Source organism: Cololabis saira, chromosome 19 (assembly GCF_033807715.1).
Source record: "Cololabis saira isolate AMF1-May2022 chromosome 19, fColSai1.1, whole genome shotgun sequence".
NCBI lineage: Eukaryota > Metazoa > Chordata > Actinopteri > Beloniformes > Belonidae > Cololabis > Cololabis saira.
Genome location: NC_084605.1, coordinates 8,620,586 through 8,636,555, shown reverse-complemented (window position 1 = coordinate 8,636,555; position 15,970 = coordinate 8,620,586). Strand labels below are relative to the sequence as shown.

The following is a 15,970-nucleotide window of genomic DNA, read 5'->3' as shown; positions in this document are numbered from 1 at the left end:
TAATATAATAATAATAAGATAACCTAGTTTGAATTGTAAAATGGGTTTGGCTAAATACAATCTTTGAATAAAACTAGACTAAAATGGTCCTGGACAATTCTGATTAAAATAAGACTGAAATGCTCAGACTTTTAATCGACTGAAACTTGACACGACTAAAAGGAGAATGAACGTGACCCAAAGACTAGACTAAAACTAAAATTGAAACAGGCTGACAGAAACAACACTAGTTCATCAAACGGTCAAGTCTCTTGTTTTCAGTAAAGGTCGGCCGCGTTCATGCTGCAGAAAATAATCATGCTGTTCTGGTGACTGTCGTCAAGGGCAACCAGCCTGATGTTACGTCTAAGTGTCCACATATCTGGAACTCGCTGTGTTCATCACAAACACAAGAGGAGCTGTGGGTTTTTATTAACTTATCAACACCAGATTATATCAAAATAAAGGACCTTCCGTGGTTTCATATATCCCATAACCACCGGCCTTTTCAAGGATTCGGGACACTGAAACAAAGTCTAGGAATAATGCAGTAAGTGTCAACCACGTTTTCCTGTAATTTGATCTCTTTTTTTTTTTGCCTGGTTTTTGTTTTTTTTGTCATTTTTAGATCAAATGTCGCTCGACGCTGCGCATCTCTGGTCTGGTGCCGTCGGCCTACTGGTGCGGCCAGGCCGCCGTGGACATCCCCTTCTACTACTTCATCCTGTCCTGCATGTGCATCGTCCTCTTCTCCTTCCACTCCGGAAACCTGCTCACTTCCAGCAACCTGACGGCCGTGGTCCGTGCAGCCGCCTCACATGAGCCGCACGCATGCAGGTGACCTTTCATGACCCGTCTCTGTCCTCCTGCAGGTCCTCTGCACCGTTGGCTTCGGCCCCGCCATGATCCTCTTCACGTACGTGTTTTCCTTCGGGTTCACACGAGTCCAGAGCAACAGGGACTTCTTCTCCTTCATCTCCATGATGGTGAGGTGGAAACTCATGAAAGTGAAATGGTTCAGAGGGAAAAGCAGCTTCAGGTCCTGACTGAACGGTTCTGTTCTCCAGGTGTGTGTGGTGTCGGCCTCGGCGGTTCAGTTGTTTATGAATGAAAACCCTGATCTGACCAGGACGCTGCACAACTTCTTGTGTCTCTTCAACCCGCTGTACCCTCTCATGGGATGCCTCAACTGCATCACCAAGGTAGGAGCTGCACGCTGTTGTGGAAAAACCTTCTAAACCTCTTTTAACACGTTCTTTCCAACCAGGTGAATTACTGGACTGAAACTGAGCATCTAACTTATCAAGAATAAAGGTGCTTTCACACCTGTCCCGTTTGGAGCAGTTGTTCCGGAACAGGGAGCATTTCCCTCTAAAAATCTGATCGTTTGGTATATGTGAACACAGCAATCGCGCTCGGATGCGACACAAAAAACAAGCGAGCCGAGATCACCTAAGAGAGGTGGTCTCGGCTCGCTTCCATTCTAGACCTGGGGCGGTTAATTTTTTTTATTTGTAGTGAGAACATAATCGACACAGCAACCGACACAACTCCATTCATGTGTATGTGCAACCGCGGCGCAAGGAGAAGAGTCGGTGCAGCCTCCACCACCTTCTCTCCTATTGGACGTGCCGAGATGTCGTCCCAGCGCTGCACGGTGAAATTAAAAAATGTTCAATTCGGGCAGGGTTTGCGCAGCGCAAACGCCCTCTCGCCCGCCACTGAGCTGCGGTCGCACATAAATGGATGGGAAAGACGGCCGCTGTCTGCGCTTTGCGCCCTCTCTGTGAAAGTGGCTTGTTGTTTATCCCGGAGTGTGGAAGAGGAAACTCCTTCCGCTTTCATTTCTGACCAATGAGAGAACAGTTGGTTCGCGCATGGCATTTGTTCACAGCTTTGAACCGCTACAGACGTTTGCCTTGTGAACACAAACCCCACAAACGATAAACGAGACAACTGTATCGATTTACCCCCTGAACCGGAACAAAACAAACGGGCCACAGGTGTGAAAGCACCCTAAGACTTAAGAAATTATCCAGAAAAGGGTACATGAGGCGTCTCGATGCAGAATGACAATGAAACATAGGAGCATAATGATTTTGAAGAGTAGATGATGATTCATTCTAGTAGACAAAACATTGGTGTTCCCACGCTAATCTTTGTTTGGGCAGAGTAGTAGTCAGGACCTGTAGTCTGCCAAGGCTTCATCCTGCTGCTCTCAGCAGTTTTGTTTTCATCAATTATGGGAAGCACTTTTCTCCTATCACACACGCCGTATTCAGTCGTCTAAAGATACCTGCCGTCAGATCAGGCAGGTGGAGAAAAAAAAACAAGATATAAATGTTTTCATGGTGCAATTATTAACTTGGTGAAAATAGCATAGAGAAAATCCCAGAAACACTAAGTGCCCCCATGATTCAGTAGTTGGTAGGTCCAGAAGACATTTCAGACGTCTTTTGGTCCATTCAGGTGTAGTGTTATGAACCCCAGTCAGCATTTTATGTCTTAGTTTGTTCTTTCTCTGATGTTACACAGTTGGACTGATGAGACGTCCACTCCTGCGAAGACTGACACCCGTCTCGAATGTTTGCCACTCGTGAATAATGTTTCTTACTGCAGAATCTTGAAATGGTCTCATCACTTTAGATGGAGACCATTGCTGATGTCTTTTCCCTCTTGCCAATGTGTTACCACACATTTGAATCCTGTAGACCAGTAAGTGGCCGAAACATCTGCTTTCATAGAGGCCTGAACAGCTGCTGACGATCGGGGATGGATGATCAACGGCGTCTGGCTGTGACTTAGCCTCCCACATCGTATGGAAGCAGTCAGGTGTACTTAGACTTGTCCCCATGATGCTTTGTTTTTATTAAGTAAATAATGTCACAATGAAGAAAGCATGTTGTTGTTTGTCTTAGCAAGGTTAATGATGCGGCTCCCGTTGCATCATTAACCATTCACTACCAGTGCAGAAGACTTGTTCTCTGCATTTGTGTCTAGTCAAAGTCCTCAGGATAAAAAACATTTCCTCAGCTTGTTGGAGTTCATGTGGAAGTTCTGAATGAGACTGAATAAGCCAGGTCCTTGCGTTTTTCCTTGCCACTGTTTGGCTTAAGGTTTTTCTCCCACTAGGGGAGTTTTTTATCTGCCATTGTTTATGTAATAATTGCTCGGGTCTCTTGAAAGCGCCTAGAAACAACTTATTTTGTAATAGCCGCTATGTAAATAAAATTGAATTGAATGGAAAGACGAACAGGAGTTCCCTCATTGATCCTTTTAAAAAAAATTAAAATAAAAATGTTTTCTTTATCCATTCACAGGCGACCTTCCTGCCGTCTTCCTACGAGGAGAACTTCTTGTGGAAAAACCTGCTCATTTCAGTCGTAGCTGTATGTTCCTCCTTTACCATAAAATGTTGCTGAAAGTTTCTGAGACGTGTTTTAACTAAAATGTTTGCACCTCTGTGCTCAGCCCTACCTGCAGTGCATCCTGCTGCTTTTCCTGCTTCGCTGGCTGGAGATCCGTTACGGAGGGAGAGCGATGAAGGACGATCAGCTCTGCAGGTGATGGTCAGGTTTCAGGTCATAACTCGAATTACGGGAAACCGCAGTACAAGTTAGTTTAAAAACTAAAAAAACGTAATATGTAAAATCATTTACTGCATTTTATAATATTTAAAAACTCAAAGGTTGTTATACTTTCACTTTCAAAACATTTTTCACATATGATCACCGATGTGAATCCCTACATGTGAACTAATCTTCTACTGGGTTTACGCATCTATGTTCATAAATCATAAAAAACTGGGATTATCAAACAGGATATTTTTATAAGATTTTGTGTCTGTAGTGGCTTTTATTGACGATGGCTTGACAGAAAGTTGGGCACAGAGACATGAAAGACTAGCAGCAGAGTGTCACGGGCCAGGACTCGAGCCTGCATGAGGACTTTAGCCTCAGGACATGAGTCGCCGGCTCAAACAAGTGAGCCGTCCTGCACCGCAAAATATGGAAGCGTTAACTCAATTTAATTAGTTTGTATGCATTCATTTTGGGAATTGGAAAGTTAAATATAGTCAAATTAATATAATCCAGTTCAGTCAAGTTATAGTTTGTGACCATAGTAGTATTAGTGATTAGTGATTAGATTGTGCCCATTAAAAGTATATCAGTCAGAAGTAATTGTCCGAGTATAGAACCCTGTGGAACACCATGACGGTCTCTGGTGAATGAGGACGACTCCTCGACTCCAAACTAGAATCTGTCCGGTGAATAACACCTGAACCAAGATAAAGTGGTTCTTTTAATCCCGATTACATGTTGTAGTCTGTGTGAAATAATGTTCTGATCAACTGTATCAATGACATTCCTTTACAGGATCTCATCCAAAGCGAAGCCCAAATTGGATCGGATCCCAGATGAAGGTCTGAACGAAGATGAGGATGTTCAGATGGAGAAGGCCAGAGTGAAGGAGGCCCTCACCTGTCAGTCCTGTGAGGAGGTGAGTAAATACGTTGATACTTTTAAACTACCTTTTTACAAACTTACAAACTTCCATCTGTAGTCTTTTGTTTTTATTCATAATACATCTTTCTCCGCTGGTCATTCACAAGGCGTTTATTCTGTCCATCCAGAAACCAGCGGTGGTTGTGAGTAACCTCAGGAAGCAGTACAAAGGCAGAAAAGAAGATTTTCCCTTCACCAAGAGGACAAAAGTGGCCACAAAGAACGTCTCCTTCTGCGTTCGTAAAGGTACTTTTACCCTTTTTGCCCCTTAACTTAAACAGATTCTCATCTCTGGTGGGGGTTTTCAATTTCAAAATGAAATCATTCTGAGAAACGAGAAACAAACGGGAAAACGTTCAGTCGTCATCTTAATTTAGAGGGAAACCGACCTGTCGTTCTTTCAGGTGAAGTTCTGGGACTTTTAGGCCCCAATGGGTCGGGAAAAAGCACCATCATGCACATGTTGTCAGGTGACACTGACCCCACTGCAGGACAGGTAAGACTCTAAATCACAGACAAACCTGCATCTTTCACAGTTATATACACAAGAGGATGATTGTTCAACACCAGAAGGTGGAGCACAAAACATAATAAAAACTGTAGACTAAAGATAAATATAAGAAGATTAAAAATAAATAAGAGCAACCAATCATACTTCCATGCTCCAGTCCAGTTGTATGCTGTCAGGTCAGTGTTGGTCGGGGGTGGGAGGGGTGACGGGGGCCCATAATGATGGTGGAGGCTCTGCGGATGCAGCACCGCTCGTACGCTTCCGTACAGAAACACTGGGTCCACTGAGCTGTGATTGGCCGAGATCCTGGATACAAGTGAAAAATACTTAAAAGTGCATCCAAAATACCCTCAACCCTTACTGCAGTCATAATTTTCTTTTTAAAAGGACCTCTGAAGTTTTTGGTCTTGCGGATGCTGCCAGGAGAACATGACCATACAAGGAAACTCCGCCCTCTGTGATGTCATAGAGGGCTGACGTTAGAAAAACTTCAAAACTCCAGTATTTTTCATGTCTAAGATGATAATTTATTGTTATAAAACAGTAGATAAGTCGCCTAAGCAGGTGTTAGCAGGTTTTGTCTTAATTTATTATGTTATGTTTTGTATCAGAAGTAGTATTATTACACCAAGTAAGACAGAAATAAATGATCCTGATAAATCAATTTATCAAACACTGTGAGATCAGGAAAAACTGAGATTGACGAAGATGCACACAGTTGTTAACTTTCAGTAAAATAGTGAAATAAACTTTTTTGCAGTATTATTTTGTATAAGACCTAGTTTTGCACCGCCAGACTGTATTTGCTCCGTGTGCAGGTGCTGATGGGAGATTACAGCACTGAGTTCTGCCCAGTGGACGCTCCGCTGGAGCACGTGGGCTACTGTCCACAGGTGAACCCCCTGTGGCCCCGGATCACTCTGCAGGAGCACCTGGAGATCTACGCCGCCATCAAGGGTCTGAAAGGGCAGGACGTTCCCGGCATCGTCAAACGGTGAGTCTCCAGCTCCTTCATAGGCCGCTTCCCCGTCATGGCTGCTGCATCGTCACAAAAACATTTGTAGGGATGTCTCCGGGTCCTGGAGAAATGGGAGGTTGCAGCCGAATGACGCTGTAGCTTGGTCTTGTGAGGATGGGATGATGGCAGTGTAGAAGTTCAAGATCATCCTCCCGAGGAGATGAAACTTCTTAAGCCGGCATTAGAGGTGCATCCACTGAATCTGAGTCATGTGACAATAACCATAATTAAATATATAATGCAATATCGTAGAGGAATAAAAACGAGATTAAAATGTAGATTACAAAATAAAAACTCTGCTAAAATGTGTCTTCATTTTCATTGACCAAAACGGGACGAAATGTTCTACCAAAGATCCTTAATGTCCATGTTTTCAGTAGTTTCCTCTGGTTTAGTTCTGCTGGGTGACGTTAGTCCTCAATCCCAGACGCTGCAGCGGGGAATCAGATCCAGAAGATGCAGCTGCAGAGTTAGAGGCTGATGCCGTTAACGCAGAGCTCTAGGTTCACGTCAATTAAAAACAAAGTTAAAGAGAGGAAGAGGCCGATGGCCGGCCACGCGGGGATCTGCTCTGGGGCTGGGAGAAGAAGAAGAAGAAGAACCATCTTTGGATACACTTTCCTACAAGTCAAAAGTAGCTTCCTTATCGATTCATCACATGTCAGACATACAAGGAATCGAGAGGACGTTTTTGGGGGGATTTCAGTTCAGTTCCCTGTCAGTCTGGAAGGTCTGGCTGGGGGGAGTGAGGGGAGATAATTTAGCTTCCTGACTGCTTGGTATGCGAAGCTGTTACTGAGTCTGGTGGTGCGGCAACGGAGGCTCCTGTACCTTCTACCTGAGGGTAGGAGGCTGAAAAGACTGTGTGCGGGGTGGCTGGTGTCGCTCGCGATAGCTTTCCGGGTGAGGCGGGTGGTATAAATGTCCTTCAAGGAAGGGAGTGGGGCACCTATGATCTTCCCAGCTGTGTTCACTATGCGTTGCAGTGCTTTCCTGCTGTATTCAGTACAGCTACCGCCCCACACAGTGATGCAGCTGGACAGGATGCTCTCAATGGTGCCCTGGAAGGTTTTCAGGATGGGTGTGGGAGCTCTCGCTCTCTTTTTAAAATATTTTTTTTTTTATCCCGGTTTTTTCCCCATTTTATCACCCAGTGCTCCTACCTACTGACAGTCCTGGGCAACCCCGGGAGGGCCCCACACTGAGCTCAGGTCTCCTCCTTCACCTGAGGAGTGAGCAGGCTGCATCTTTTCACCAGACAGGGTGGGGCTTCTCCGGCCGGACGTAGCGCGTGGAAGGATCACGTTATTCCGGCCGGATCCTCCCCACCCCATCTGGCGCCCCGGCTGGCCAGAGGGGGCATGTATAGCCCAGGACTGTGTGCATGTTTTTGTGAGGGTAGCTCACATTGCTACCCAGGGGAACACGGGGAGAACATACAAACTCCACACAGAAAGATCCTTTCGCCAACCCCACCCAGGGTGTGGGCACTGAAGTCATGGGGGAACTAACACGCACTTCAGCGCCCACAGCGTCCCCGGCGGGAATCGAACCCAGGACCTTCTTGCTGTGAGACGGCTGCACTACCTGCTGCGCCACCGTGCCCCCAGCTCTCGCTCTCTTGAGCTTGCGGAGGAAGTAAAGGCGCCGCTGGGTTTTCAGTGATGCAGAGTTGGTGGCCCAGGAGAGGTCCTCACTGATATGCACCCCCAGGAATTTGGTCCCGCTGACCCGCTCCACAGCAGCACCATCGAGGTTCAGTGGTGGGTGTTCAGTGTGGCCTCTCCGGAAGTCGACCACGATCTCCTTTGTTTTGCTGACATTCAGCAGGAGGTTGTTGTCTCTGCACCACGTGGTCAGAAGGTTGACCTCCTTCCTGTAGTGGGTCTCGTCGTTCTTGGTGATGAGACCCACCAGAGTTGTGTCGTCCGCAAACTTCCCCATGTGATTGGTGCTGAAGGTTGGTGTGCAGTCGTGAGTCAGCAGGGTGAAGAGCAGGGGACTGAGCACGCAGCCTTGTGGGGCCCCTGTGCTGAGTGTGATGCTGCTGCTCGAGGTGTTGTTGCCGACTCGGACTGCTTGTGGCCTCTCACTGAGGAAGTCCAGTATCCAGTTGCAGAGGGAGGCGTTGAGCCCCAGCTGGTCCAGTTTGCAGATGAGTTGTTGTGGGATTATGGTATTGAATGCTGAACTAAAGTCTATGAAAAGCATTCTCACATATGAGTCTGCTTTTTCCAGGTGGGTGAGGGCTGGGTGGAGAGCAGTGCAGATTGCATCCTCTGTGGAGCGTTTGGCTCGGTATGCAAACTGAAAGGGGTCCAGGGTGGGGGGGAGGGTGGATTGGATGTGAGCCATGACTAGCCGTTCAAAGCACTTCATGATGATCGGGGTCAGTGCCACAGGGCGGTAGTCATTACATAGACGTGGAAAAGAAAACCCAATGTGTCGTCGAAAAAGAAAAAGGGGAGAAATGCGGAAAAATAAACATGTTGTAAACTCAAATTAGAGTCTTCTGTATCTGGAATGAATGTATTCTTGAGTCTATAAGGTAACAATAATATAATAATAAGATAACCTTGTTTGAATTGTAAAATTGAAACAGGCTGACAACAACAACACTAGTTTTACTAAATAACTTTTAGCAGATGGTTTTTATCTGAAGCAACTTGCAGCAGAAGAAAACCATCAAACTGCAGGATCACAGTAGATGAGAGTAGATGAGAGTATTTGCAGTCTGACCTGCTGGTGCTATGACGATGAAATGGTTCTGATGGTGAAAGTGTCTGGTTTTCCTGCCAGCGTGGTGAACGCTCTGGAGCTGAAGGACCACCTGAACAAACCGGCCAAGCACCTGTCGGCAGGACTCAAGCGGAAGGTGAGTTCCCGTCACGCGCTGAGTTTGTTTCACTCCTCACCGACCGCGTGTCATCGGGTCCGAATGAAACGACGGCTGCTTCGTGTGTTGCAGTTGTGCTTCGCCCTGAGCATGATCGGGAACCCGCAGATCGTCCTGCTGGACGAGCCGTCGTCGGGGATGGACCCAAAGTCCAAGCAACGCATGTGGTAAGGCTAGATTCATGCAATGGAAACAAGAGTTTCTGGTCCCGCTGTGCTGACGTCGTAGTCCAGAACACGGGGTCCGGTTCTGGTGGCGATCTGCTCTCGTCCATGCACACAAACGGTTTATTTTTTAGCTCAGAGGGTCTCGACACTGTCCACGCTCGTGTTCGGGCATGTCTCTGGGACACACCGGGGGGGTCGCTGTCCTGGAGATGTGGAGCTCTGCTGCTGCTCTCAGTGGCGTCCTGAAGTCCTTATTTATCACATCTTCCTCCAGCGTTCCACATAAAGGAACACCTAGAAATTCTCTCCCCTCGACCTCTCACCCTCCTAGTTTTCCTCTTCTTCCTCATTTTTTCTTTATCCTCCTCACTTCCCCCTCCCTCTTCTTCTATTCCTGCTTCTTCTTCTCTTATACCCCCCCAATCAAAGTAGACTGCAGACCTGTAATGGAGGATTTTACATGGTGCTGTTTCCTGCAACGCTGTGGTCTCTGTTATGAATCCAGCCGTTTCAAACGCCTGCCCGTTTTGTGGTCACCCTGAAACCATTTTTCTTTTTTTTTTTATCAAGTGTGAGAGACTTTTAAATTTCCACACTCTTTTAACTCAAGTTTTTAGTTATTTTAATGTACAGTTTTCAAAAAAGGTTTTTGTCATTCATGGTTTTGTGACATACAAACTTTTAAAAATACTTGGTGCCATGATGATGTTTCATGCACTGTTGAAGACAACCACCTTTTACATTTCACTCAGTTCTTAAAAAGTTAAATTGTTGAAAAATAAGTGTTTTTAAAATAGTGATTTAACCGAAAACTGTAAATGTGTAAAATAAAGTTGAGTTAAAAATAAAAAAATCATCTTTTCCTGCTGCTCCTCCTCCTTTTCTTTGTCCTCCTTTTCATCCTCCTCACTTCTTCCTCCAGCTTCTTTTTCTTCTTCTGCTTCTCCTCCTTTCAGCTTAAGCTGTCTCATTAATAACTGCACAGTTGAAGATCTGGTTTTCTTCTTCCTTCAGTTATGTCACAATCAGCAGTAAACTGCTCCATACAAACATTTTTTAAACCTACAGAGTAATTAAAAACTTTCTGAAAGAAAAACCTCCGTAAACATTAAAGTGACAGGACCAGGTGTATCTCAAGAGTATTTGGGGATATTTGTGCTTTTCCTCAAACCACAGGTTCTTCTAGTTCCTCATCAGTAACCTTGGACCAGTACAGGTCTTGATAAGCGGAGCTGCTTCTGTGTTTTATTCTGAAAGGGTCTCTGGCTGCGTTTCCTTTCTGCAGGAGGGCCATGCGTGCTGCGTTCAAGAACCGCCAGCGGGGAGCCATCCTCACCACCCACTACATGGAGGAGGCTGAAGCCGTGTGCGACCGCGTCGCCATCGTGGTCTCTGGCCAGCTGAGGTTTGCACGTACAGATGTGGATGTCTGCTTTTTCTGGATGCTGCAGCTCCTTAACCGGTGCCCGTCTCTCTCCCACAGATGCATCGGCTCCATCCAGCATCTGAAAGGGAAGTACGGTCGAGGTTACAGTCTGGAGGTGAAGCTCCGGGAGGAGCTGACGGGGCTCCAGCAGGTGGCGCTGCTGCACAAGGAGATCCTCCGGATCTTCCCTCACGCTGCCCGGCAGGAGAGGTGAGGCCTGGGATACGCCACATCGTTATTCAGATTAAATACTGACACAGTTTACGTCTCAGCAGGGAGCCACTCGTACACTTCATCAATGACTGAAGTGAATCAGGATTATAAGTAGGCCTCTGTTGAAAAAATCGATTTTCCGATTCTAAATCGATTCTCATATTCCTAAAAATCGATTTGTATGTTTAAAGATCTTTTTTTTTTTTTTTTTCATCATTACATTTTCGCCTGCTGAACTTTAATCCCAGTAGTCGCGTCATTTAATTTGCACATGCGCGTGGTGTGAAACTATCAAACAATGAACATGGCGTCGAAGAGTAACGGTAGCGTTAACAATACAATAACTCTTGGAATTTTTTTGTTTTTGCCCAAAAAAGGAATGCTTTGTTGGAGACGAGAATAACTAGTGCCATTTGTTTTGCCTTTAAATGTGTTTAAAAGTATGAAAACATTAACATTTTCTTTTATAGTTGCATACATTGTCTATATTTCATTACTTTACATACTTTCTGGGGGTTACATTTGCATTAAATGCTGAAAATCGAAAAACACCGAAAACGGAAAAAAATTAAAACTGAATGTGGGGAAAAATACAACCGACTTCATACGGCCTCTGTTTGCTGCGCTGGATCTGTTTGATAATTCTGCCCCACACGATGTTTCTGAAAGCAGTTCTATCAGCATTCTGGGAGCTGATTGGTCCTTACAGCATCATTAGCTGCAATACTTGCTGTTGAATCTCAATATAATACTAGTATTAATATACTAGTCATATTATTCATGCAACAGCTAAAAAAAACAGTTTTAATAACACCAACCCAAATCAATATCGGATCGGAGCGAAAAAAATCGTGATGATCGATTCTTTTTTCTTAATCTTAAGAATCGGAATCGGAATCTAATCGATTCTTGACATTTGAATCCCCGGCCCTAGTTATTCGATTTTATTGGCAGAGAAATTTGCATATTTTAATATGCAAAGCTCTGACACCAGGGGGCAGCGTGTACAAAGAAAATAGCAATGAGCCCAAACGGAACCCTTGGGGTACTCCACAGGAGACCTGTATGTATAGAAAAAACTGCTGTCCGGTCCAAACAAACAAACAATGACAGCGCATTTAACGATGGGATGAAAGAGTGGAGAAGTGGATCGGTACGGTGGCGAGGTTTAAAACCAAAGGTTTTGATGATAGAAAATGTGTAATGCGTGTGTGTGTTTGTGTGTGTGCAGCTTTGCCACTCTGATGGTTTACAAGATCCCGATGGAGGACGTCGGATCACTGGCCAAGTGTTTCTTGGATTTGGAGAGCGGTGAGTCGCTGCTTGAGACGCACAGATACTCGTGAACATCTGGAACACATCTGCTAACAGCGATGTTTGTTTTTGCTTCTGAATGTTTGCAGCCAAACAAAGCTTCAACTTCGAGGAGTACAGCTTCTCCCAGTCCAGTTTAGAGCAGGTAAGTCCACGACTCCTGGAACCACCGGCTCACAAACCGAACCACGTTCAGTTCAGGTTCTTGTGAAAACACCCTTCTACACGCTTCAAGCTTGCTACAATGAAAAAGAAAATGTAAATTCCAGATGTTGAATTTGATGGCAGTAGCAAGTGGTTCACATTTATGGTGATATGTTTGATGGTTTCTGTTCTCTGACTAAAAATATGGGGTTATGAGATTTAAAAGTCCTTGTTTTTTTACCAACTTTTATGGAATTGAGGTTAAAAGTGTGAATAAGCCTGTAAATAAACGTAACCGACGGAGAGCGTTTGTTTCTGGAACTGAGCTGAAATCTGAAATGACTGCAAGTTATGAGGTTCCTCCTAACATCTACTACTTCCTCCTCCCACCTCTTTCTCCTACCTTCACATCCTACTTCCTCCTCCTACCTCCACATCCTACTTCCTCCTTCTACCTCCACATCCTACTTTCTCCTTCTACCTCCACATCTTACCTCCTCCTCCTATCTCCTCATCCTTCCACCTTCCACGTCCACTTTCTACTTCCCCCTCCCACATCCTACTTCCTTCTCCCACCTCTTTCTCCTACATCCACATCCTACTTCCTCCTCCTACATCCACATCCTACTTCCTCCTCCTACATCCACATACTACTTCCTCCTCCCACTTCCTCCTCCTACATCCACATCCTACTTCCTCCTCCTACATCCCCATCCTACTTCCTCCTCCTACATCCCCATCCTACTTCCTCCTCCTACATCCACATCCTACTTCCTCCTCCTACATCCACATACTACTTCCTCCTCCCACTTCCTCCTCCTACATCCACATCCTACTTCCTCCTCCTACATCCCCATCCTACTTCCTCCTCCTACATCCCCATCCTACTTCCTCCTCCTACATCCACATCCTACTTCCTCCTCCTACATCCACATACTACTTCCTCCTCCCACTTCCTCCTCCTACATCCACATCCTACTTCCTCCTATCTCCTCCTCCTCCGCCCTCCTCTCCACCTCCGTCTCCTGCAGGTCTTCATGGAGTTTGCCAAGGAGCAGGAGAAGGAGGAGGATGAGGTCGGCTGCCTCAGCACCACCTTCCAGTGGCAGCGCCTGCAGCCGGACAGCTCCGCCTCCGTCAACCACTCCGACAGCGTCGTCCACCAGCTGTGAAGATGTTTTCCTGCCGCGGCGCGGCTGCCGCCCCCCGCTGTACTGTACCCGGGACTGACGGCGGCGGCTCACACGCTGGGACTGGCGGCGTGTTCAGGACCGAGCCGTGCACGTGTCTCCCCCCGGCGGTCACATGGAGAACACGCGGTCGCCAGCATGCTGAGGCCACGCCCACGGGCCGTCGCCACGGCGACCTCGGACTCATTTATCCCTCGTCGTCCACGGAGACGCTCCACCGTCCCGTCGCCTGTTTCTGTTTCTCGTGTTTGTGAAACTGTTTTTAAACGTCAACCTGAAGATGAATCAGTGATGGAACCAAAGCAGCACGTGTGAGGCTCCGCCTCCTTTCGCCGTTGCCTCCTCCTCCTCTGCTGGCACTGCGTTCTTCTTCTTCTCCTCCTCTGCTGGCGCTGCGTTCTTCTTCTTCTCCTCCTCTGCTGGCGCTGCATTCTTTATTCTTCTTCTTCTTCTTCTCCTTCTCCTCCACCTCTGCTGGTGCTGCATTCTTCTCCTCCTACTCCTCCTCCTCCTCCTCTTTAGTCCAGTTTGAGGTTTGTTGTTTCTGCACCAGTAGAAGGAGTTTATGATCCGGAGGCGCCGCAAGGTTTCACCAGCACAACAGTCTGTGAGGAAGGATGTCAACGCCTCCGTAGCCATGACGACGGCAGTATATAATTGAGAAGATAAACGTCCTTGAGGAGCGTTTGTTATTTAGCAGTTCAACGCCGAAAAGGAAGTCAACTTTTTTAAATTTGCTATTTTTCGCCCGTGAAGTTTGACTTCTTTGTTCTTCTTTATTTACCGTTCTTGTTACCCTCCGGCTTGTCAATGAAAATGAAAACTATGAAAACGTTTTCTTCAAAAATCCACAAGTTTGTACTTTTTTTACTTTTCATAATTCACTAATTCAAGGTTTATTGTGTTTTTAAGTCAGACGTTGAGGTGTTTTTGTTGTTGGCTTTCAGATTTGCGCGTCCTAAAGTCAGTTCCTGGATCGTTGCAGATTTGTAAAAGTAAATTTTGTGATTTTCATGCAACTTAAACACTTTTTTTTTACTTCATCACACTCGCTTAGCTGTTTTTTTTTTTTTTTTTATTTCACCTCCTCGGACGACCTCCATGTTCACATCCAGCTCGGCTCGGTGAGCAGCTGGGTTGATCCGACTAACTGGAGTTTAATTTGAAGTCTGAATTTTCAAATCTCGGACGGTCGACGCTTCAAATCCTCACCCCGCTGCAGTTTTTCAGAGTAAAAAGCTGCAAACGTTGTGATGCTTTCTCTTCAGTGCCACGTTTAATCCGCTGTTATTTACCTGCGTGTGTGCGTCTGCTGTAAATACATTATCCGGTGTTTATAAAACCAGGTGACGTCGGTGCAATATCTATCAACAAATTGTAATTTTTCCGTGACGTCCAGGTGAGACGACCTTGGTTTAAAGGGATATTTAATGACTAAGGTATTAATGAGTCGTGTTTTTCACGTCCGTGAGACACAACTGGATCAGATTCGTCTGAACTCAGTCTTGAATAAAACCTGGCGGTGGGTTTTTCAGTCGTTCAGACCGTCAGGGACGAGTCGCCTTCCTCCGTTCATCTGCAGCCTCCCCTTGTCTTCAACTGACATTGTTTTCCGTCACAAATATATTTGCGTCCTTAAAAACACTCTATGGAAGTTTTTTTTACACACATGAAGCTGTTTTCGTCCTACAACAAGCAAACACTGGTTCTGCTGAACATTAAGTGCTTTTATTTTAATTTCCTCGTGTATATACTTAATTTTTCCTTTGTGAATGCGATGCAGGGCGTTGCCGAAGCGTCGGTCCCACTCGCACCCGTCCACAACACAACCGCTCCCTTGTCATTGCACTTCTCTAACTTCTGTTTACAGATCGGCAGAATTGTGTTTTAGTTCAATATGTTGTCACTTCAAAATGAGCTAAATACACGAAGCCGCTGTGGGAAAGTGGAGCGATCAGGTGACGGGTGGAGAATCAGTTTCAGTTGATTTTCCTGGGGTTGGTGGTGAAATTGCACTATTTCTGGGAAATTTTGTAACTGTTATTCATATTATGCAATCTTTGTAAGATTTTCTGTGCACTGATTTTTATTTTTTAAAGTATGTGGTGTCATGTGCTGTGTTTTGACTCTTGTATCATCTCCATGTCTGGACGGACACTCGTCTGTGAAGAACTTTGTGGTCACTGAACGACCTTTTCATTAATAAATGTATATTGGAATTATTTCTGACATGTATTTAATTATTTAAATAAGCATGCCATACTTGCTTAACATAAGCATTTGAATTAACGACCCCACGCATCAGTGTTTAATTGTACAGAAGCTAGTATTTTATTTTGAAATGCTCCACAGGAAGTAGCCCTGTGTCAGCATGTCTGACTTGCCACGATACTGTTGCACCTGCAATAGCTCTCAATGGACTTTTTCTTTCTTTTTTTTTAACAATCTGTTTATTGTGGTTTTTCACATAAAAATACGATGGTTCACAAGTTCAAATCAACAATTGTAAAAATAACAGAGCCGTAAAACAAGACTCAACCTCTCCATCCCTCCCCCCACCCCCCCTGGCACCTACCCTATTCAAGCACAAGAAAAACAAAATATGAA

The 15,970-nt window shown here is 45.5% G+C and overlaps 1 protein-coding gene across 3 annotated transcripts in view; it reads left to right on the top strand.

Moving 5' to 3' along the window:
- abca5 (ATP-binding cassette, sub-family A (ABC1), member 5) overlaps positions 1 to 15,585 on the top strand; it is a 44,190-nt gene extending 28,605 nt beyond the window's left edge. For all 3 annotated transcript variants that reach the window (XM_061707635.1, XM_061707636.1, XM_061707637.1), the window contains exons 23-38: positions 608 to 778; positions 852 to 965; positions 1,047 to 1,181; positions 3,300 to 3,368; positions 3,451 to 3,542; positions 4,356 to 4,479; positions 4,613 to 4,730; positions 4,889 to 4,980; positions 5,814 to 5,989; positions 8,813 to 8,888; positions 8,982 to 9,076; positions 10,362 to 10,481; positions 10,560 to 10,712; positions 11,947 to 12,026; positions 12,119 to 12,174; positions 13,205 to 15,585. In XM_061707635.1, coding sequence (XP_061563619.1) covers positions 608 to 778; positions 852 to 965; positions 1,047 to 1,181; positions 3,300 to 3,368; positions 3,451 to 3,542; positions 4,356 to 4,479; positions 4,613 to 4,730; positions 4,889 to 4,980; positions 5,814 to 5,989; positions 8,813 to 8,888; positions 8,982 to 9,076; positions 10,362 to 10,481; positions 10,560 to 10,712; positions 11,947 to 12,026; positions 12,119 to 12,174; positions 13,205 to 13,345 — 1,812 coding nt within the window. In that variant the 3' untranslated portion in view covers positions 13,346 to 15,585. The remainder of the gene's footprint in view (positions 1 to 607; positions 779 to 851; positions 966 to 1,046; positions 1,182 to 3,299; positions 3,369 to 3,450; positions 3,543 to 4,355; positions 4,480 to 4,612; positions 4,731 to 4,888; positions 4,981 to 5,813; positions 5,990 to 8,812; positions 8,889 to 8,981; positions 9,077 to 10,361; positions 10,482 to 10,559; positions 10,713 to 11,946; positions 12,027 to 12,118; positions 12,175 to 13,204) is intronic.
- Positions 15,586 to 15,970: the final 385 nt, after the last annotated feature.